Raw genomic sequence first — 22950 nt, 5'->3', positions numbered from 1 at the left:
GTCACCAAAATATCACATTTAATCTATAGGTAAAACCATAACATTATCCCCAGTAATTTGATATTTTTTAAAATTACAAAAGATATATGTGCAAATTCATTGTTTGGGGATAGGGCTAAAAAAAAAAACAACAAAAAAAAACAGTTGTGGCAGTTAGTAGGATCCTCTCAAAACTATCTAGGTATGCTCATTGTTTTTTAGGTTGTTTCAAGAGCCGAAAACAAGCAAGACAGTTTCTAAATAATGAAAAAAGTGGATTATTGAGGGATAAAGAAAAAAAACTGCATCAGATTCAGGGGCATGGGTTGTGTGTTGTCTTTAAAGATAGATAGGTACTATTTTTGGCGCGAATAATAAACAAAAAAAAAAAGAGGGGCCAGGGCTCATTTGTATCACTAGTTAACAGAATTTATTAATTGGGATAGGATGTGATAAGACTCCAGGTCAGCATGCACCATGCCTAGACATGTCACACATACTCAAACTTGGTTCATCCACACACACTTAAGCCAGGGGTGTGTATCTATTTCCTTTTAGTGTGGAGTGCAATCTTCTATCTGATTTTGACTTTAAGCTGATGTTTAAAGTGATTCCATCCCCCACTCCATAAGTCTAAGTCTGATGTCCATTCTACTAGTCGAGCTATGGCTAGGATCGTGAGAAACTCCATCTATTTCTCCATGATGTTATATCTAGGAATATCAACTGCTCAGATGATGCGAGCTGTCACCTCATTGACCTACTTCCCAAACTCCTGTAATTGAAGAAAACACGCCCATCAGTTTCTTTAACATCCATGCAGCATAGACAAAAAGGATTTAGGCTAGTTTTAGTTTTTGAAGAGTTGGTCATTAAGGAGCAATGTGTCCTAAATCAATCACCAAGTCAGTTATTGAGATAACTCTGGCCTAGCACCCAATTTTACTGAGATCTTCTCATCTGACCATCCCAGCCATTCCCTAAGGCGATCTGAAGTGATCCCCACCACAATCTCCTGATATAACGTATTTTTACTATGCAAAGTCACTGAACTCCAATAATGATCTGAACACAGTTTAGCATTTGTTGAAGGACTGCGATTGCCTCCTTGGTCTACGTTGACCTTTAATCAAGTGGTTGGGAATGAGTTGGGACTCTATGCAGATTTGTCTGTCAAGGTTTTACTTAGGAATGATAGTCTTTCAGCATGTTGATGACTGCCAGGTCTGGCATCCCCAAACCCTGCTCATTCAGATATTGAGTACTGACCTGTCTACAAACTAGTGGCTTCTTGTTCTGCCATAAAAATGAGAAGAGCTGGTGCATAAGTGTTGCCAAGTAGTAAAGAATGAAAAGAAAGACTACATGTTGCATAACCCAGCTTTACTTTTAAAGGAAAGCCCCCTTCAAAACTCAGTCCTCACTAACGCTTCGACCTTTGACCATACTTCCAGTCAGTTCTTTTCAAGCTGAAAACCTGGTCTGAACCAAACGTCAAGGATCCAAACTGAGCCATCTGATAGTTAAAAGGGCTCGGCAGCATAGGTGCACTGCTCTAGGTGACCAACTTCAGGCAATTGGATTTGCTGATGTTGACTACGGCCCTATGATTTCATTATACCATTTGAGTACCTTAGTCATTGCAGTGATATCATGAAAGCTTGTCATTTACATATCATTGGAGAAATTCAGGCTTGTAGACCACCAGGTAGTGATACCATGTAGGTCTGGTTTTGCCATCCGGTCTCTTAGCTTGTGCAGGGTTGGGGCAACAGCAGAAAACCTTAACATAGTGAGAAACGGTAAATGATCTCAACCACATTTTGTTTACTTTCATCGCTATTAACCTATTTTAAAACAGTATAATTTGAAATAGATTTCAAAAAGGGACAATCATTTTATTTAAAGAATATTTAGCTGACAATGAAAGTTATCTTTACTGAAAAAGAAAGATAATTTTTTTCTCATTAGGATTGATACTAACAGATATTATTTGAAAATGAATATTACTGTTAAGTCAGTTGTACAGATTGATGTAGAAAACAATGTGGAATGTCCACGGGTCGCTGCTAGTTGACTAATAACTTTGTAAGTCACAATTTGAACAATAAGCAATGCCAAGGGGAAAAAACAAATTAATATCTTTATTTCAAAGAAAAGATGTATTTTTGCCACCTGAGTATTCATTTTTATATTTGGTTGAAATTACTCTTGCATATTATCCTGTCTGACTTAGTATCCATCATCATCATCATCAGTGCGGTTTGAGACCTGTTCAACAAGTTGATCAGCTGAAAAACAATACAGATATTTTTTTATTTCTTTCTTACAAACTTGTTTTAATATCACGTGTTCAGACAATGCATTGTAAAGACTTTAGTGACCTCTATCCTCATTCGTTACGATCACTCTCCTTTTCCTTTCAAAATTTTTTCGCTCCAGACAAGGCATGAAGCCACTTAATGTAACGAGCTAAAAAGAATGAAACATAACCACAAAGACAGCAGATGCCTCTTGACTTTGGTTTTGGAAAGATCTACTTTACAAATAGGAAAGAAGTTACTGGAATAGGAAGATATATCATGGCAAGATACTAGAGCAGTGACTTGATGAAAACACCAACTCAAACGAGTTGGAATAAAGCAAACCGGGATTAAATCAGATAGTATACAAATGTTGTGGTCGCAGTAACGCATTAGAATGCAGTAATAGTTCTTCAATGATCATTTCATTAGTTTTATCCGATATATGGAGTAGATTCAAAACCAGATTGATGTGCTCCTTGGTCATCTCCATATTTCTGTATGCAGGAGTTGTGGCCCGCAATTTGATTGAAAAAGAAAAATATAGATAAAATGCTTCTGAACGATCCACAACATTTCTTACACAAAATCACATTATCAATGAGAAAGTGAAGAATTGTCTCACAAGCAGTTGAGCCATAATAGGATCTACTGACCACTGAAGAAAAGGAAGAACTGTATAAGGAGGAAGGAGAGGTTGACAAAAAAAAAAATGGTGGGAGGGCAATATCTGAGAGTGGACATTGGAGAAAATTTACTGCCAGGCCATCTTTGGTGCTCTAGTGGTCAGTCATCCAGACCACGGGACAGGTAAGATAAAAAGAATGGCTCCACCTGGCGAATTGTCCCTATTTTGGCCTTCCCTCCTTGTAACTAGATGCTGAATATGGGACGAATCGATGGATATGAACAACGTTGAATGTTCACAATATCCGTTTATTCAGTTTTGTAAATTATCTGCTCAAATCTAAGTATTCAGTTGCATCATTACTATTTTCCATTTTTACATCGCTTGGGGACAGAAGTTGCAGTCTGTTTGCCACATGTGCTAGAGAACAACTGAATATTGTCACCAATCCGAATCAAGACAACTGACCTTTGTAAATATGAAAAAAGCTGAATATCTTTTCAGATTGTTTTATAACAATAAATAATTCAAACACTTTGCAACTTTTTATAACTATAAAACTCCAGTAAAGTGTCAAGATATGAAATATGAATGATAAAGCTATTAAAAGACATAATGCAGATATTCCAAATTTAGTACTAGAACCTTTTTTTTTTTTTTTTACACGGTGGTCACCACTTATCAAGGCCCGGAAGCCACTCAGGGATAAGGGTTATTGCAAGTACAGTACGTTAGTGTGGAGATTTAATGAAGTGTTTACTTAAGGGGGCGGTTCATTAGGAATTTGTTAACGTTGGACTTGAAGACATCAAGAACTGTCTGCAAGGACCCTTGGCGCAGTAGTTAGAGTACTTGGAAAAATCAATTGTGAATGTGACCTTCTCCTGAAGGTTTAATTCTCAGTGAGGTCAACCGAAAAATACAATTGCAAATTACTTAGGGACTCTATCTAGTCATGGCTGATGGAACAAAAGCATGAAGTAAATAAAGTGTTCTGTTTGAAATTCCGTCCAAATTTCCAAGTTCAACAAGATACACCTGAAGCCATCAATCAAAACCTTGTGAAACTCATACTCAAGATGAGAACGGTAGTCTGAAAAATTCAAATAATATAAATCTACCATCCTTTATGACACATTATGTTGGTAAATTCCTTCAATATTGCCATTCTTTTATACACTGACTTGTGTCCATAGTGTTTCCCACATTGTAATAGCCTTCAAACACAACTCCTTTCAATGCAAATATTATTTTAAAATCTTTCTTGCCAATAAACGCGCTTATCAGAGACATGGGTATTGTTTCATGCCATTTTTTTTTTTTTAATTGCAATTTTTGGGTAAATCTGCAGTTATCTTATATATAAAGTAAAGTTAAATTTCCCTTTATTTCATTGACTGGAATAGCTTCAACAAAAAGTAAATAAAACAAACTGTTTTGTCAGACTTTTTTCAAATATTGACTCATATTTTTAAAAAATTGATTCTAATATTTAATGCTGATCGATATTTCATTTTTTTTATTAGTTTACAAATAAAGGAAGGCAGAGGATTACTTACGCTTGCAATCACATCTACTATGCTTGCTACTCATAATATCAGGAAAGATACTGGGAAGAAAGATGTTTTTCCATATACACTATTTTATTGTATAGTAATCATCTTATCCTATCAAATCTACATTCGATTCTAGAGAGATTTAAAGGAGAAAGAAAAACCTAGATCAATTGGTATTAACCAATTGATCTACGTTTTTCTTTCTCTTAATGACAGAGGGTGTCAGTTTCAATGTAACCAAGAGAACAATTAATTTTACTGATCTCCACTGAATAAATTTAGACTTTTCAAATTATGCTATTAAGCAAATTATCTACTTTTATTTTATTTTCTTGTAATTTATGGGAATTAAAATTTTGAGCGATGCCAGGTAACTCTGCTGGTATATAATAAAGAATTCTAATCAAAAGAATCCGATTTTTTCAAAAAAGTTATGTGACCGAGCATTATTATTATTATGGAGGATGCACTTCAGAAAAGATCAGAAATGTATTTGTAAAATATTCTTGAGTAAATTATGCGTGATCACTATATTCTCCGGATTTTGCTCCAACAGATTGCAAGTGAATCAAGGTTTCTTGAAGTCAAAAATAAATTTGTTTCTTTTTCAACTTTATGAATTTCATGATCATGACATTAAAGATCTTCTTAACAGATGGAAAAGAGGTTATAAAAAATTGATTGTGCCTTAGAACATGGTCAGGATTTGTTTTTAAACTTCGTAGATAACATTTATATGCAGATATAGAATTTTAATGCTAAATGAGCAGACAACCACTTCAGAAAAGATATAGTAATCCATATTTTTTTTAAATCCTGCAACTTTTATAGGCAGTAAATAGCTATATTATTAAATGGATGTTACAAACTTTTGAGTTGTAATTTATGAGTTGTAGTTTATGAGTTGTAGTTTATGAGTTGTAGTTTATGAGTTGTAGTTTATGAGTTGTAGTTTATGAGTTGTAGTTTATGAGTTGTAGTTTATGAGTTGTAGTTTATGAGTTGTAGTTTATGAGTTGTAGTTTATGAGTTGTAGTTTATGAGTTTGTAGTTTATGAGTTGTAGTTTATGAGTTGTAGTTTATGAGTTTGTAGTTTATGAGTTGTAGTTTATGAGTTGTAGTTTATGAGTTGTAGTTTATGAGTTGTAGTTTATGAGTTGTAGTTTATGAGTTGTAGTTTATGAGTTGTAGTTTATGAGTTGTAGTTTATGAGTTGTAGTTTATGAGTTGTAGTTTATGAGTTGTAGTTTATGAGTTGTAGTTTATGAGTTGTAGTTTATGAGTTGTAGTTTATGAGTTGTAGTTTATGAGTTGTAGTTTGGAAGTATTTGTCAAATTTGTGAACCTATATGGAATTTCAAACCAAACCCTTTATTTAATCCATGGGTATTATGTTCTCATTATGACGGCTATGATCGAGTAGAAACGTTAATTATAGTATTATTAGTTATAATCACTTGTAAGGATTGAACCTTTAATCTTTAGGAAATTGACTTCAATCAGCATCTTCATTCATTATGCTACATTTCGAAATTCAGTCTGAGTTTAAAATGTAGATTCCTAAGGTTGAAAAGATGCACCAAGAAAGTTGAAGGTTACATCGGCTGAAATGTTGTGAAAATAACAATGAAGATGAGAAATAGTTGCCTGAATAATCCAAATTATCCTCATCGAAAAAATTCCAAAACTTCTGAATAATTTTTTCTTTCCCCCCACCTCTTATTTATTTTCATTTCGATAAGACTAGCACGGTTTTCAGTGTTATTCAGAGGCATGAACAACAAAAGAGGGGTTCGAAAATGTGTGTGCAGCATTTTTTATTTTAATATCTCTGTTCTCCCCCTCTCTCTCTCTCTCTCTCTCTCTCTCTCTCTCTCTCTCTCTCTCTCTCTCTCTCTCGTGCAAGACAGAACATGAATATTAGCTTTGTAGGCGTGTCTTGGCTTTTTGGCGAAGAGCAAAGTGTAGTCTTTGTTCTGATATCATATTTTATCTTTTCAGTCCTTCAAGGAGGTGAAATCCTAGACTGGAGCAATTTTAATTTTTGTCTCAATCCAAATCACCCCACGTTTAAAACCGACCTTGTGTTTAACGCTATCCTCACAAATAAATAGTAATCTTTCCTAGGACCTAAACATTGTAAGGTGTCGGCTAGCTTTTAATAGCTGTTCCTGTTTTTGTTTTTATTATTCTGGTCAGTAAGGGCATCTAGTACATTTCTGTTGTCAGTTGTTCCAACTTTGTACCATGATTTCATCCATCTGCCTTATTGACTTCCCCTTCCTGATTAAATAATAAAACCTTTTGTCCGGCTCCATTTCTGATGCATGATTTAGAGTGACCTTGGTGCCCTACGTGTATAGCAAACAGATAATCTGTGCAGTGGTCCTGTAACCAAGCAGCTGTGAGGAGGTTGGATGGGATGACGGCAATGACAGGGTAACCCGCCATGACATATGGATGAGAGGTGAATAATAATAAAAAATAATTGCTGTGTAATACATCTTCTAATTATTTTAGAGTTATCGGAAAAATATCAAGCCCCATTTTTATAAATCGTTCTTAACCACCACCACTCTATTTCTGCACTCGATCTTACTATACTAACACTATTTTGCTTGGATTAACTTACTCAGGGTGAGGGTTTAGCTTAATGGATGATCGTGTAGACTATGTAATCTGTATACAGAGTTCAAATCCTATTGGATCTATTTGTAAAAACAAAATTAGACGTACCCATAACCTGTTGAGTCACTATCACTATTCTACTTTATAAACGATATCAATGGGTCAATCCCGTCTGAGATAAATAGATTTGCTGATGACACCATATTGTATTCTCGACAAGGGGTTCAAGTTAACCATGCTCCAAACACCAGTTGACCAGGCACAACGATTCAAGTCTGTTTACATTATGAGTGCATGCCATTCGCAGTTCCAGCTACAGACCCCATAAAAGTTGGGGGCCCAGAATCAGTTCAGCATCCTACTTCACTGTCTCAAGCCATATTTGAGTTGGCCACTGTGAAGTTTCTTTCAGCCTAGATAATTTCATCTGTGAAGTCACCGATCCAGCATCACCACCAGAATACTCTCGGGTCTATTATGACCCAAAGGGATAATACATGTGCTAAAGTTGATTTATAGTTTACATACTATCAAAAAAAAAAATATAGTAATTCACAAATGTTTTAAGATATTCGATCATTAAAGTATAAGAACCAAACTAACATATAATCGCACAAAGATTGTGATGTAGAAAATAATAGAATATTATGAAAATGTCATAAAACTTATAAAAATAATCAAACAAAGAAGTAATTTAACCAACAAACAAATATTTCAAAATATTAAGAAGTTGGAGCATAAAATCGTTCACTAAAATAATCAGATTTGACTTTTAATAACGTTGCGTTGCAACACAGCAAAACCAAATCATTGTTGAGCCTGATTCTGCCTATACTTACTTTGGTAACTACTTGAGAAAACCTCGTCATGAGTTAGCAAATATAGTGATGGTTACAAAACCCTGAATTTGGTATTATTGTAGCATCCAAGTTATGTAATTTTTTTTTTTTTTTTTTTCATATTATCTATTTCTTCTCCTCAGGTTATGTATGGGGTAAATAGGAGGGGAGACTCCTTATTAGGTGGACTAATACAAGAAAAGGAAAGCTCTATAACAACATTAGTTCCTCTCTATGCTTATCCCTTCTCTCCCTCGATCAACCTCTTCATTATCTTATCCTTTATCAACACTAAGTCGTTAACAATATGACTAAATGCCTTTAAAAGAGTTGATATAGCATGAAACATTTTTTTAGTTTACTGAACATATTTATTCAGTCAACCAGGTCTTCACTCCTTTCATTAAATCATAGTATTTCCTCAAAGATAAAAATCAGTGATAAAATCTGTCTGCATTTGTGGGTGGACATATAAAGGCTTTCATTCGTTTACATCAATTTTTTTTTTTGTTCTTCTTCGTTTACATTCATTTTTGCCCGTTTTCGATTTCGTTCAATCATTTTTGCCGCTTTTCGATTTCGTTCAATCATTTTTGCCCCTTTTCGATTTCGTTCAATCATTTTTGCCCCTTTTCGATTTTGTTCAATCATTTTTGCCGCTTTTCGATTTTGTTCAATCATTTTTGCCCCTTTTCGATTTTGTTCAATCATTTTTGCCGCTTTTCGATTTTGTTCAATCATTTTTGCCGCTTTTCGATTTCGTTCAATCATTTTTGCCGCTTTTCAATTTTGTTCAATCATTTTTGCCGCTTTTCGATTTCATTCAATCATTTTTGCCCCTTTTCGATTTTGTTCAATCATTTTTGCCTCTTTTCGATTTCATTCAATCATTTTTGCCCCTTTTCGATTTCATTCAATCATTTTTGCCCCTTTTCGATTTCGTTCAATCATTTTTGCCCCTTTTCGATTTCATTCAATCATTTTTGCCCCTTTTCGATTTTGTTCAATCATTTTTGCCGCTTTTCGATTTCATTCAATCATTTTTGCCCCTTTTCGATTTCGTTCAATCATTTTTGCCCCTTTTCGATTTCATTAAATCATTTTTGCCCCTTTTCGATTTCATTAAATCATTTTTGCCCCTTTTCGATTTCATTCAATCATTTTTGCCGCTTTTCGATTTCATTCAATCATTTTTGCCGCTTTTCGATTTCATTCAATCATTTTTGCCGCTTTTCGATTTCGTTCAATCATTTTTGCCGCTTTTCGATTTCGTTCAATCATTTTTGCCGCTTTTCGATTTTGTTCAATCATTTTTGCCGCTTTTCGATTTTGTTCAATCATTTTTGCCGCTTTTCGATTTTGTTCAATCATTTTTGCCGCTTTTCGATTTTGTTCAATCATTTTTGCCGCTTTTCGATTTTGTTCAATCATTTTTGCCGCTTTTCGATTTTGTTCAATCATTTTTGCCGCTTTTCGATTTTGTTCAATCATTTTTGCCGCTTTTCGATTTTGTTCAATCATTTTTGCCGCTTTTCGATTTTGTTCAATCATTTTTGCCGCTTTTCGATTTTGTTCAATCATTTTTGCCGCTTTTCGATTTTGTTCAATCATTTTTGCCGCTTTTCGATTTCGTTCAATCATTTTTGCCGCTTTTCGATTTCGTTCAATCATTTTTGCCGCTTTTCGATTTCGTTCAATCATTTTTGCCGCTTTTCGATTTCGGACCTTCTTTTTTGTCGCTTTTCGATTTCGTTCCATCTTTTTTGCCCCCCTTTTCGATTTTCATTCCATCTTTTTTGCCCCCCTTTGTGATTTTCAATCCATCTTTTTTGCCCCCTTTCGATTTTGTTCAATCATTTTTGCCACTTTTCGATTTTGTTCAATCATTTTTGCCCCTTTTCGATTTTGTTCAATCATTTTTGCCCCTTTTCGATTTTGTTCAATCATTTTTGCCCCTTTTCGATTTTGTTCAATCATTTTTGCCCCTTTTCGATTTCGTTCAATCATTTTTGCCGCTTTTCGATTTCATTCAATCATTTTTGCCGCTTTTCGATTTTGTTCAATCATTTTTGCTGCTTTTCGATTTCGTTCAATCATTTTTGCCGCTTTTCGATTTCGGACCTTCTTTTTTGTCGCTTTTCGATTTCGTTCCATCTTTTTTGCCCCCCTTTTCGATTTTCATTCCATCTTTTTTGCCCCCCTTTTCGATTTTCATTCCATCTTTTTTGCCCCCTTTTCGATTTTCATTCCATCTTTTTTGCCCCCTTTTCGATTTTCATTCCATCTTTTTTGCCCCCCTTTTCGATTTTCAATCCATCTTTTTTGCCCCCCTTTTCGATTTTCAATCCATCTTTTTTGCCCCCCTTTTCGATTTTCAATCCATCTTTTTTGCCCCCTTTTCGATTTTCATTCCATCTTTTTTGCCCCCTTTTCGATTTTCATTCCATCTTTTTTGCCCCCTTTTCGATTTTCATTCCATCTTTTTTGCCCCCTTTTCGATTTTCATTCCATCTTTTTTGCCCCCTTTTCGATTTTCATTCCATCTTTTTTGCCCCCTTTTCGATTTTCATTCCATCTTTTTTGCCCCCTTTTCGATTTTCATTCCATCTTTTTGAATTTATTTTAAATGGAAATGTTTTTTAGAATAATTCTTTTTCATGTTTTTTTTTTTTTTATCTGAAACTGTTGCTGCGCTTTGTGATCGGCCCGTCATTCTTTTGTCTGTCTCTTGTTCAACCACCTCGCTCACTGGTTTGGCCACCCCCAATCCTTCCCCCTTTTTTTTCTCCTCTGTTTGTCTAAGTGGAAAAATTGTATCAGTTATTATTTTTATCAGTATCTGTTTATAAGTCTATCTGTGTATGTGTGTGTGTATATATATATATATATATATATATATATATATATATATATATATATATATATAAGCAATGTTCTTACCCTATAGATTTTTGTTCTCACCTTTTAACCCTCCATTTCTAAGAACTTGTTGATCTTGTCATTTCATTTGTATTTTTTACAATTACCACCCCACCTCTTTTCACTTTCAATAATGTCCTTATACGGCCATATGAGAAAAATATTATCTCAGCCCACCAACATGGCCTCACCTGTTCATAATGAACAATAACCACACCTTTTCGATATGATACTTTCTTCTCAATTGCTTGTTTTAAATGAATGGGGTTTATTTATCATTATGCCACTCATACTTCCCCCATCCATGGGGTCAAGATCAATTCCAATTCCCCAGTGGCAGGTCCCTAGCTGCACTTAAACATAAGCAAGAAAAGCAATCCTTCATTTTAAAAAGGAAATAAGTAAAAAGAAATTTATGACTCATTTCACGTCATATGAAAAAGGCTCAAATGAAGCAGACTTTTTTTAGATTTTGTTCACTTATAAGATTCTCATAAGACAAATTGAATAACGCTATCTTACATTTCGATGTCAAAATGATTATGTGGCACGGAGGCATAATGAAAATGTTTCTCTGTAAATTCTTAAGCATTTCTTGTCTGGTGGTAATCTATATATATATATATATATATATATATATATATATATATATATTTTACATGGAAGTCGGCACTTGTCAAAGTCTGAAGGCAACTCGAGGATAAGGATTAATAAGTGTTGTGTTGTTGGTGAGCAACACCATAATGGTTAGTAGTGGTGAAAATTAGGTAGTATTTGATTATTTACATTTGGCTTGAAAACACTTATGTTGTAGTTAGCTGGAAATCAGCCTTGCATTGAGAGTTCCATAGGCAGGCAGTTCTGGGATTGTTGTGAAGAGAGGCAGGAATGAAAAAAAATAATTTGTCAAAGAAATTATTCTTGTTGTAGTGGATAGTGGTTACGTGTACATGTTATGTGTGTGCATGCAGCCTTATTTAGAAGTTGGAATATATTTTGGTAATTTGCCTTTTGTTTTTAAATTGAATTTTGATTCAAGTATTGACAAAACTGTTGCATATAGAGAAGCATAAACAATGAAACTGAATGTGGTTAAAAGATGTGCAAATGAAGTAATTAATTATGCCCCTCCCTCTTGAAAAGTAATGACCATGGTTTTACTAATTTACCCTTTTTAATTACAGAAAAAAATATTCAGTATTTATTTGTAATACAATCCGATTACAACCAAATAACACCAAGGATTAATTTATTATAAACTGTTTAAAAATGTTATGTGCGTGTTTGGAACTTAGTTTATTACAGCATTTCAAAAGACTTCTGTTTTGTTGACTTAAATTAGAGTAACCAGTTTTCAGGACAATATAGTTGTGATAAATGAAAAAAAAATGTTTTGCATTTATTCATTTATCTCCTATATAATAAAATGACTGCAAAAATTCCCCTCTGGACTAAAGTATTGTAGGTTTGCAACAACAGATGCCAAATACAAATTCATTACATCTAGCCCAATAGCCATTATCTTATGTACCTTTCGAATACCATTATAGACCGATTCAGTCATAATAATAAATTGCTACATTTCATCCTACAAGTAACCTCTTCAGAGGAAGGAGTCCCTATTTTTCTCTCTAAAGATTTAGTCCTCCCACTCCTACTAGTTGTCACTGAGACCAATACTACTTTTTCCAATGATAATGTGATTACACCGATCGTAACTGATTATTACATGCATAGCCATAGCATAGTCTTTCCATTTTCCGATTCATAAATAAGTCTCCATTACCTAATTCCGCCCATTCTGATTGGCTGAGCTCTAAAAATTCTCATATTCTGAACTACAATTCTCCCCCTTATAAACGCACGGTTAATAAAGTTGAGATATGGTGTCACTAAGAGACATACTATTTGTCCCGACGATGCGTCCGATACAGAAAACAACTTCTGTTCTTAAATAAATTTCCAAAAACATTAAATGTAACTATGCATATATTTTGAAATTTAAGAATTATGTTTATAAATACGATTAAAGGGTTAGAAACAACACTTTTTTTTATTAATAAATTTGTTTATAAAAAAAAAATTGTGTTGTTTATAGCCTTCTGTACGTGTTTAAATAAGTAATTCTTAAATTATAAACAAACTTAGTTTCTCGGGTTTCTTGCCATTAAACACAGTACGTGTACATTGGTGATGTTCCTATTTACTTGGACAGAGTTAGACACAAGGTCGGTTTTTAATGTGGGGAACAAAAACAAATTAAACGCACTATATTTATATTGGTGATTTTCCAAACAATCGTATTGCATATATATTTACATATTGACTATTTGGGCTCACAAATGTTTCCGTCTTTTATATTAGGATTTATCATCACAAAACAAAACACAAAAAAGAAAAACATTAAACATTTAACAAAATACGAAAGAATTATTAAAAAAATTTTATCAAGACTACGATGATCGCAACAAAACATAATAAAAATGTTAGCTCTCTATTAGTTGCGTTTTCTTATGATTATTATGCCAAAAAAGAAAAAAAAATAGTTAAAACATTTCCGCTACATATTTCTTTTTATAAATTTTTTTTTGTTTTTTTAACAAATCATATTTAAAAAAAGACTATTATTTGGAAGATATACACTTTAATATATAAATATATATCAAATGCGCCCATACATCGCCATGGTACATTCATTTTCGCCACGGGCAGCAGTGCCTACAATTATAATGAGTGGGCAGTGGCTCCAACTAACAACCGTACTTACATTTTTTTTTTTATTTACAAGTGCATGCCGGTACACGGGTCCTGCTAGTATATACTAAAACGAGATTTTCTATATTTCAATGAGTAAACTAACTTATTCAATAAAACCTACATAAACATCTATTTTGCCATTCATTTTCTTGTACATTGTTTTGTGTTGTAAAAAAAAGTAAAGATTTTATTTTCAGTCACATTAATTTTATTTCACGGGATCGGTATATTAGGGTTTTTCTTTCTATATTAAGAGAAAGAGGTAGAGTTTAACCTCTCATTGACATGTATTACCACCGTCATCCATTATACTGGGATAAATTATTAATATGCATCATTTTTGCTACACCAGTTATAAACACTACAGGGCAAGTGAAAGAGTGCATTACAATAATAATCGTTCACATTTTCTATCATTAACAGATATGGCTTCTGAATGCTTTTAAAAGGTTGGCATCTAATTGTTTAGCTTAAAGCAAACATAGAATATTTATTAATCATAATTTTTGCATTAATTAACTTTATAAAAATTAAAGGCACACCTAAAATACATGTTAAATGAGATCATCAGATAAAACTTGCTACTGCAATTGTTATGTATATATGTTTCTGTATATTACATTCAACATTATCATATAGAATGAGTGAAGAATTACAGACGTTGATATAGACTATAAAGCATATCTTCTTCGTCATTTTTTTAAAAAAAATTTCATGGTTGAACATTTAGAAACAATTCTTAGTATATTTTATTTTATAGGAGATTGAAAAATTTTGAACTAATTGCCTTCAATCAAGAATTTAGTGGGTGCCGATGTAAGCTTTTTTTTTTTTTCCAGTTTATTTTTCACCACTCGACGTTGCTCAGGATTGAATGAAGATCACTATGTTCATGAGACCATATTTGTTATTACTGCCTCTTATTTTACCACTTAATATAGTTGGAAAAAGTTGACATGTTGCGAAACTCATTGAACTAGTGTCATATACATATTTAAATTTCTCTAAAATCAGATATACGTATTTAAAGTAATTTAAAAAGGTTCTGTCCGCACAGGTAACTTGGAGATTTGGGACCACTTTCATTGTCTTTGGAGAATTTTATACATGATATAAATTTCATCAAAACGAGATATATTTAAAGTTTTAAAGGAGGTCATGCCCTCACAAGCCCATTAGGGGTGCACTTAAAATTCCGGAACACTTCCACTGTCTCCTTACTTTATTTTACATGAGAATATACTTTTTTATTTTATGTAGATTCTCTAAGCTTTTTTTTCTATAGAGAACATACAAATATCACACACAAATTTTTTTTCTAAAATGAATCTCTTGGTCAAGAATGACTGAACTTTTCCCCCAGAGATACATTTAAGTATAAATATTAAACGTTCGACCTACAGTATTAACTGAATGTCTATAAAGATTTTTACCCAATTTATTTTCGTTTTATCTTTACAGATCTAATCAATTGAAAGAAGAAAATGATAGACGTCTTCGAAATGTAAGTTTTGCTTTCTTAGTTCTTATATTTTTCAATTAGTTTTTTTTATTTTACGAAATCACTAAACTAATTTCGAATTAGTGGATATAATTCATATTTGGATTTTACTGATCTCATCTTCAGTGTCATTTTCACAACGTTTCGGTTGATGTAACCTCTGACCTTCAAATGTATCTTGTCGAACTCAGGAATTTGAATGGAATTTTGAACGGAACACTTTATTTCACTGGAGTAGCATGCTGTAGTTCTGTCAGCCATGACTGGACATAGGTCTTAAGTAATTTGCAGTTGTATTTTTTGGTCGCTCACATTGAGAAGTGAACCTTCAAACTTCAAGAGAATATCACTTCTTCAATTGATTTTTCCAAGTACTCTAACTACTGCACCATGGGGTCCTTGAGGACCAACAATTTAGAAATGTAGTGGCTATAATTTGAATGGTAAAATAAATTAAAAAAAAAAAAAAAGTAATAAAAAATAAAATCACTCATTTAGTTACATCGTGTCAAGCATTAGCAATAACTATTTACATTTTTTCTGAGTGATTTTAACAAAAATTGTAGGTTAGTTGGGAATCTTTTTTTTTGAAACTCATGAACTATGTAAATAATGCCTGATTTTACTTGATTTTAGAAAGCCACATTTTTATATCACCAGAAACTTTATTTACATTCAAACACATCACTCATGGTTAACACAACTGCCATAAAAATTCACGCGTATTAACAGGGCATGTGCACATATGTTGGTGCTACCCAGGAAAATTGAGGAACTCAAGAAATTTTTTCAACCTGCATTACTAATTTTATTTTTAATTTCTATAATATATTGTCAAGTTATAAATGAAAGGAAGTAAATTGCTTTCCTTGCTGTTTATGGATTTCTGGCAACCATGCAGCCCCCACAATATTATTACTGTTAAACTTTGTTTAAAAAGAACAAATAACTATTTCAGTATCATTTGATATCTGTAAATTTTTAAAGCATTTTTTTTTAATAATCAAATATGAAAATAACATTTTTATTGAAGTTTCTTTTCATATCATTCTTGTTTGTATTTTTGACTACATTAGTTAAAAAAATGCTATGTTATATATTTGAATGTTTTTGTTTTTAGATTTTATTTCCGAACTAGCTGTACCCTGCCACGCGTTGCTGTGGCTCAAATTGCCGCAATGGAAAAAGTTCCAAAATGAGAAAAAGCATGTTTCTTATAGGTTTAAATTTCCATTTTGCATGGGTACACAGTTTTTGTTGTTCCATTTTCTTAGCTGATATAGAGATTTTCCGGTTTGGTGACTCTTGAATATGTAACATAAATTGTCCATGTGAAAAAACAGTCAGTGTGTAACTGTAAGGCCTACAATTGTAAAGATTGTTCCCTGTGCTTTATTGATGGTTATTGCAAATGACAATAAAATTGGAAAGTGCAATTTCCTAAAGTGTAATGATGTATCCGGTGGAATCATAGGAATGCATGGAATGAAGATATATTCATCTGTGAAAGGTCCTGTTAAGATTGTTGTTTCTATGATATTGTTTGTTAATTTTTTTTTTTACTGCAAGCTATGTGCCATTGCAAAGCTTGGATTGGTTTATATTTCACAACATGATAATTAGTACACCAAATTTAAGTTGCAATACAGGCGATGGCATCCCTGGCAAATATAACTGTTGGATAATTAACCACTTTATCTGCTTTCACAACAGTGTCGATGGATTTGTATTTGACTATCTCACTTGGAATTTTACATTTAATTATAGCGTTAAGTTCATGGGCATCTTTGTATTGACCTGCAAGAATAGCTCATTCACTCAGTCAAATGGAATTCTTATAATTTGAATATCTGCAAAAACCTTTTAAACTAACTATTCTTTTGATGAAATAAAATTACAGAAATTACAGAAGTTAAAAGTCAAAGAATTTTGCCCTTAACTCTATCAGCTGGCACTTTTTCGTACCTAATTTCCCACAAGTGATGCAAAAGTTTTTGTGCGGATCGAACAGTCTGCAACTGTACATGCATATTTTGAGTTAAGTTTAATGTCTTCACATGGAACAAAAAAGTAGAGTATTTGAGGCAAGCATTTATTTCATCTGCTGGTGTTGATTGAAGAATAACAGGTAACATTTGTCTGAAATCTCCTGCAAGCAATATTACTGCATTCCCAAATGGTCTGAAATTGCCACGCAAATCTTGCAAGGATCGACCAAGAGCCTCAAGTGATTTTTTGCGTACAATTGTGCATTCATCCTAAACAATAAGTTTGCATTTTTGCAATATTTTTCCCCATATTGGATGTTTTGGAGATGTCGAACATGAGATTTTTGAAAAATTGAATGTTTTAAAGTAGAATAAATAATTCTTCTACTTGGCAGCAAGGTCGCAGGTATTCCTCATGCAGCAAGGGCTAAGGCTATGTCATTTTGTTACCAAATGGCTGCCAAAATCAATTTAATTAGAAAGATTTTACCAGTTACTTCTGGTGCTGTTCAAGGTAGCAGTAATTTCCAAATAACTTCTATTCTCACAGTCAGTAAATTAGGTGACTAAAATAGGATTTATCCATGTTTTGACAATGCCTTATTCACTGTAATTAATTTAGGAGACTAAAATAGGATGAGGGATTAGAGATGGACAGATAGAGAGGAAGATATATAGATAGAAAAGAGACAGTGAGAGGAAAATAGAGAAAGAGGAGATAGAGAGATAAAGGGATTGATAGATAAACAGAGAGAGGGGGAGAGTTAGAAACAGAGAGGGATGAAACAGAGGAAAGGAGAGAGATAGAGGGAGTTAGAAAGGGGCTCAAAGAGAGATGGAGAGGGTGATATAGAGAGAAAGATAGATTGAGAGAGGGAAAGGGAGAGATGGATAGAGAGAGATATTGAGAGAGGGGAGAGAAACAGAAGGTGAACTACACTTCACCGTTTTTTTCCTCGTTCAGTAGAGAAGAAATCTTTCGAGACTGAGGCAATTTTAATGTTTTGTTATTATCCAGAGTACCCCTTTTTTTTGGGGGGGGGGGGCTAGATTTTCCTCGCATTAGAAACCGACCGGGTTATCTGTACTTTCACTTAACAAATAAATAAAAGAAAAACATATTGTAAAATTTGAATTTAACAGGAAAATACTATTTTAAAATATAGCACATAAGTGCATAAGTGCCACTTTAGGTACTCCTTGGGCGTTGTTCCATGGCGACCAGCATAATTATTTAATGGTCGCTCCCTTAGCCACCCCCCCCCCCTTCAAGGCTAATGCATACGCACGTAACATTTTTTTTATTTACTGATTTAGTAACTAAACGATTTATTTATAATTTCGTAACCCTTAAACGCATGCCGGAAGATTTAAATTGGTTCATTATTGTTGTAATGAAAAAAAAAAAGTTTCATTCAACACAAAACCAAAAACACATATTAATGATAAATTATTTATTATTCTATTCATTGAAATTTACTAATTTTTAAATAAAAAAATTTAAAAAAAAAGTTAATAAAAAAATAGTTGCTTATATGCGCATAAACAACTTTTTTTTTTTTTTAGAATAGGTCCACCTTATAATCACCCCCCCCCAACCTCCTCATCTTAAGAACAGCTTCCGGAATAAACACTACTTTTGCAAAATTTAACTGATATTTGTTGTCAGCATACCCACCCGAAAATACTATTAAAAAAAAAAAAGGAGGGGTTCAGTGCCCGTGGCAGAGAAGTAGATTTATTTATCAATAAAAGTTGCGGAGAAGTAAATTTATTTATCAATAAAAGTCGTCATTTAAAAAAGAAAATTGTGGCGGTGGACCTAAATGTTTTGTTTTCGCACTATTCAACAATTTGTTCATCCGCGCATGTAAATTCAAAAATATTTGTAAAAGTGAGAAGTTATCAGTAAATGATTTAGTTTTTTTTTTTAAATTTATTTATTTATTTATTTTATTTTTTTTACATTAGGTCCACCTCCACAAATGTTAAGAACGGCTTTCAGAATAAACACCCCCAACCTCTCCATGTTAACAACGGATTTCGGAATAAACACCATTGGGGAGGGGGATATTTAAAAAAAAAAAAGTCGATAAAAGTCGTCATTTAAAAAGAAATTTAAAATCAAATGTTTGTAAAAGTGAGAAATTATTAATAAATGTTTAGTAACATTTTTCGGTGCTAATGCAGAGAGTGACCCGCGCTATTTTTTAAATCGTGTTTTTTTTTTTTTTTAATCAATTGCAAGGTTAAAGTACAGAATAGGTACAAAACACCCTCCCCTCCCCATGTTAAGAATGGCTTTTTAAATAATAAGGTTATTATTTCAGCATGGATCACTCTCTGCATGAGTACCCATTTTTCTTTTAATATTCATAAAAAGTAAAACTTTTTTCAAAATAAATAAATAAATAAATGTTTGTAAATGTGACAAATAATCGTTTAGTTACGGCAACGTCAGTAAATAAAATGTTACGTGCGGGGTGAGGTGGGAGACTAAGGGAGCGACTATTATTTTTTTCTACTGGTCGTCATGGAACTCAACGCCCAAGGAGTACCAAAATGTAATTTATTTTGTCAAATAAATAAATTTCAAGCAATTTTTGCAATAAATAATAGCAACTTCGTTAATTTTAAGACTCACCCCAGTGTATTATAAACACCCTAACTTCCCCATGTTAAGAACGGCTTTCAAGGTTTATGGAAGGGCGTTTTTTTTTTTGTTTTTTTTTTTAACATGGGGGGGGGGGTTAGGGGGTTTATAATACGTTGAGGCATGTCATAAAAATGAAACAGTTTAGAAAAAGTTAAAACAAACTTTTTTATGTAAACAATGCCGTGAAAATAAACTAAACAATTAAAACGTAATGTTTCATGAGTGAAAAGCCTTAACATAAATAAAATTAAAAAAATTGGTGAGTACATAAATGAATTTAAATTTTTAAAATATGGGATTATTATTATTTTTTTTTTTTTTGTGTGTGTGTGTGTGCTAATGCAGAGAGTGATCCGCGCTATTTTTTTTTAAATCGTTTTCCACGTTTAAAGTTTTATGTTTTTATTCAATTGTAAGGTTAAAGTACAGAATAGGTGCAAAACACCCTCCCTTCCCCATGTTAAGAATGGCTTTTTAAATAATAACATTATTATTTCAGCACGGATCACTCTCTGCATGAGTAAGTTTTTTTTTGTTTTTTTTTACTTATCGAGTTAACAGAAAATGAAATCTTTCGTCAATTCGTGGCTGTGAAATGAATCGAACCGGAAGTTCAGTTTTACAACAGAACAGATTCGCAGTAACGGTTAAAAAAATATATTTATTTTATTTAATATTTTAATAATTCGCGAGGTAAATTTATTTCAATAACATAAAAACATACCTCGACTCTAAAGATGGGTTGTCTGAAAATTTCAAATAAATTGGTAACGTAGAAGTAGGGTTTTATTCGTTTAGAACGAACCAACATTTACATTTTTATATATATAGATTGGGCAGAAGTGGAAGTTAAAAATAAAGGCAATCACCTGCAAAAAAAGAAACGCAATAGCTTTACATTTCCTTAAACTATTACAACACTTTTTTATATATTTCTTGAAATAAACAGATGTATCATACATCTAAAATTTATTTTAACCATTACATAACCATTCTTTTCATCTATAAAATTAAAATTACTAAAACCAATATTATTGCAATTATTGTCATCCATACAATTACGAATACCGACATCCCATTTGTTTACTTACTAACCAAAGAACATGTTTTCCTTAACTCTTATTTTTAGAGGATATTTAATGCCTTTCATTAAACGTTAGGTACGTTCATTTCAATCCTTTTTATCTTTCATCAAAGAAACTGCTCATGCATTCTGTATTAATAAAATCAATACAACTTGAAGAATATTTAATTTCTCGATTTAACAATAACGCCATTGAATAGAACACTCAGATGTATGAATGTCCAGTATTACAATAAACAAACAAAAATGTTCTTTTTCTTACTCCTCCAAATCATTTTCTTTCCGTTTTGTAAAATTTTTCCTTTTCTATATTTTTGGGGGGTGTTGAGGATGAAAACAGTGATTGTAAAAAAAAAAAAAAAAAAAAAAAAAATTTAAAATTGACCCTGACAGAAAATACCAACTATACTTTTATTTTTTCCTTAAACTAACCTTGAACTGAAGATGAGAAATTTTTTTAAATTTCGGTTTCCTTATTTTAGTTGTAATCGCATTTTGCTTGTTCCTTCTGTAAAGGTCTTTTAACAAACTGGGAAACGGCATGGAATTTTGAACCCAAATTTTTATTTTTGTTTGGTGTCTCACTTTTTATCAGTTATTTATTTATTTTAATCATCGTCTTGCCTTTGCTCAATATTGAAATCAGAACCTAAAGATAACCTGTACACTTCAACCTACATCCTAGTGGTCTTTGCCGTCTGTCCCTGACATGCCACTTCCAGAGTCCGATACAAAACACTTGAAGAAGGTTGGAAGGCTCAAACTTTAATAATAGCCAAAATGAGATCAATCCCCAAATTGTAAATGTTTTTATTTGGATTTGGATTATTCAGGCTTCTGCGTTCATCTCGGCTGTTTTCACAATATTTCAGTTGAAGTAACTGCTGACCTTTATCATAATATAAAATAACCTCTCAATCAGTGAAGTGAGAAAAAAAATGTCTTAAACTAGAAAGTTAAATCTGTATTCAAATAAAATATATTGTTATGGAAGCAACAAAGGATTTCTTTCCAAATTCATTTAACGCTAAGGAGAAGGAGATTTGACTTGCTATTTGCTTTCTCCCTTGCTCTAAACACTGGTTTCATCTGGCAGTTTTTTGTTTTTCTTTTTACTCACTAATTTTTGTATGAGGAGATGAATATATATTTATATAGAAATAATTACACCTTGGTCTATAGAGTGCAGAATAAATGTTAGTATTCTGTTCAACACGAGTGAAAAATGAGGTGAGGTATGAAAATATATATACATATTTTTTAAAAACAAATTTTGAAATTGTTATTCGATTATTTAAATAGATATCTCATAAAAAATGACAAGACACATGGACATATCGTCTTCAGATGACTGACTTACCAGTTTAACCGCTCTTTTTTTTTTTTTTTTTTTTTTTTTTTTTTTTTGTTCTCTCTGATCAAAATGATAACTATCTTATGAAGGAGTGTATAGAATCTCTTTTCTCTTTTTCTATTTCTTTTTTCTTTCTTTTTTAAAACAAAATTTATTCATTGTTATGAAGTGAAGTGCGCAGAATAGAAAGGTATAATGTATAAGTATTTTAAAAAATGTTAACGTCTACATTCTTTGGTTTCAATTATATAATAGGTAAGTATATATATTTTTCATTGTTAATTTGATTACAACAGTTTAACCATTATTATCTGTACTTTTCCTCATTCGGCAATATAGTTTTTGTTATTTGTTTGTTTGTTTTTTGTTTTTTGTTTTTTTTTAAGAGTTATTATAAATTAGCTGTATCTACCCAGCATTCCCAGTATTTTCATTTTTTTTTTTTAATTGAGCCATTATTTTTTCCAAAAATATTTTTTGTTCTATACAAAGGGACGTAACTGTATTCATCAACATGGAATTACTCCCCTTGATCCTCCCCACTTTTTTTGAGATTGTATCCATATGAAAATAATTCTAATCTGGAAGGAATTAAATCTAATTCATTTTTTGTTCTTAACAATATGCTGTACTGATCCACCAAATGAGCTGACTGTCCAGTATCAAATATTGATCTTCTAAGAGAAAAAAAAACAAAACTATCGCTGACGTCAATAAAGAGACTTCCTTTTATTTATTAGACAAGGTATAATTTATT

General features: G+C 32.4%; 1 protein-coding gene across 5 annotated transcripts in view; it reads left to right on the top strand.

Annotated features, from left to right (window-relative positions):
• The window catches only part of LOC145260535 (uncharacterized), a 452053-nt gene that overhangs the window by 336277 nt on the left and 92826 nt on the right, over positions 1-22950 (top strand). For all 5 annotated transcript variants that reach the window (XM_080118742.1, XM_080118741.1, XM_080118746.1 and 2 more), the window contains one exon: positions 15072-15114. In XM_080118742.1, coding sequence (XP_079974868.1) covers positions 15072-15114 — 43 coding nt within the window. The remainder of the gene's footprint in view (positions 1-15071; positions 15115-22950) is intronic.

This window comes from Euprymna scolopes, chromosome 36, assembly GCF_053919585.1.
Source record: "Euprymna scolopes isolate OS-2025 chromosome 36, ASM5391958v1, whole genome shotgun sequence".
In the NCBI taxonomy this organism is placed as follows: domain Eukaryota; kingdom Metazoa; phylum Mollusca; class Cephalopoda; order Sepiida; family Sepiolidae; genus Euprymna; species Euprymna scolopes.
Note: the sequence above shows the minus strand (reverse complement) of the source record. Positions and strands in the feature narration are given on the sequence as shown.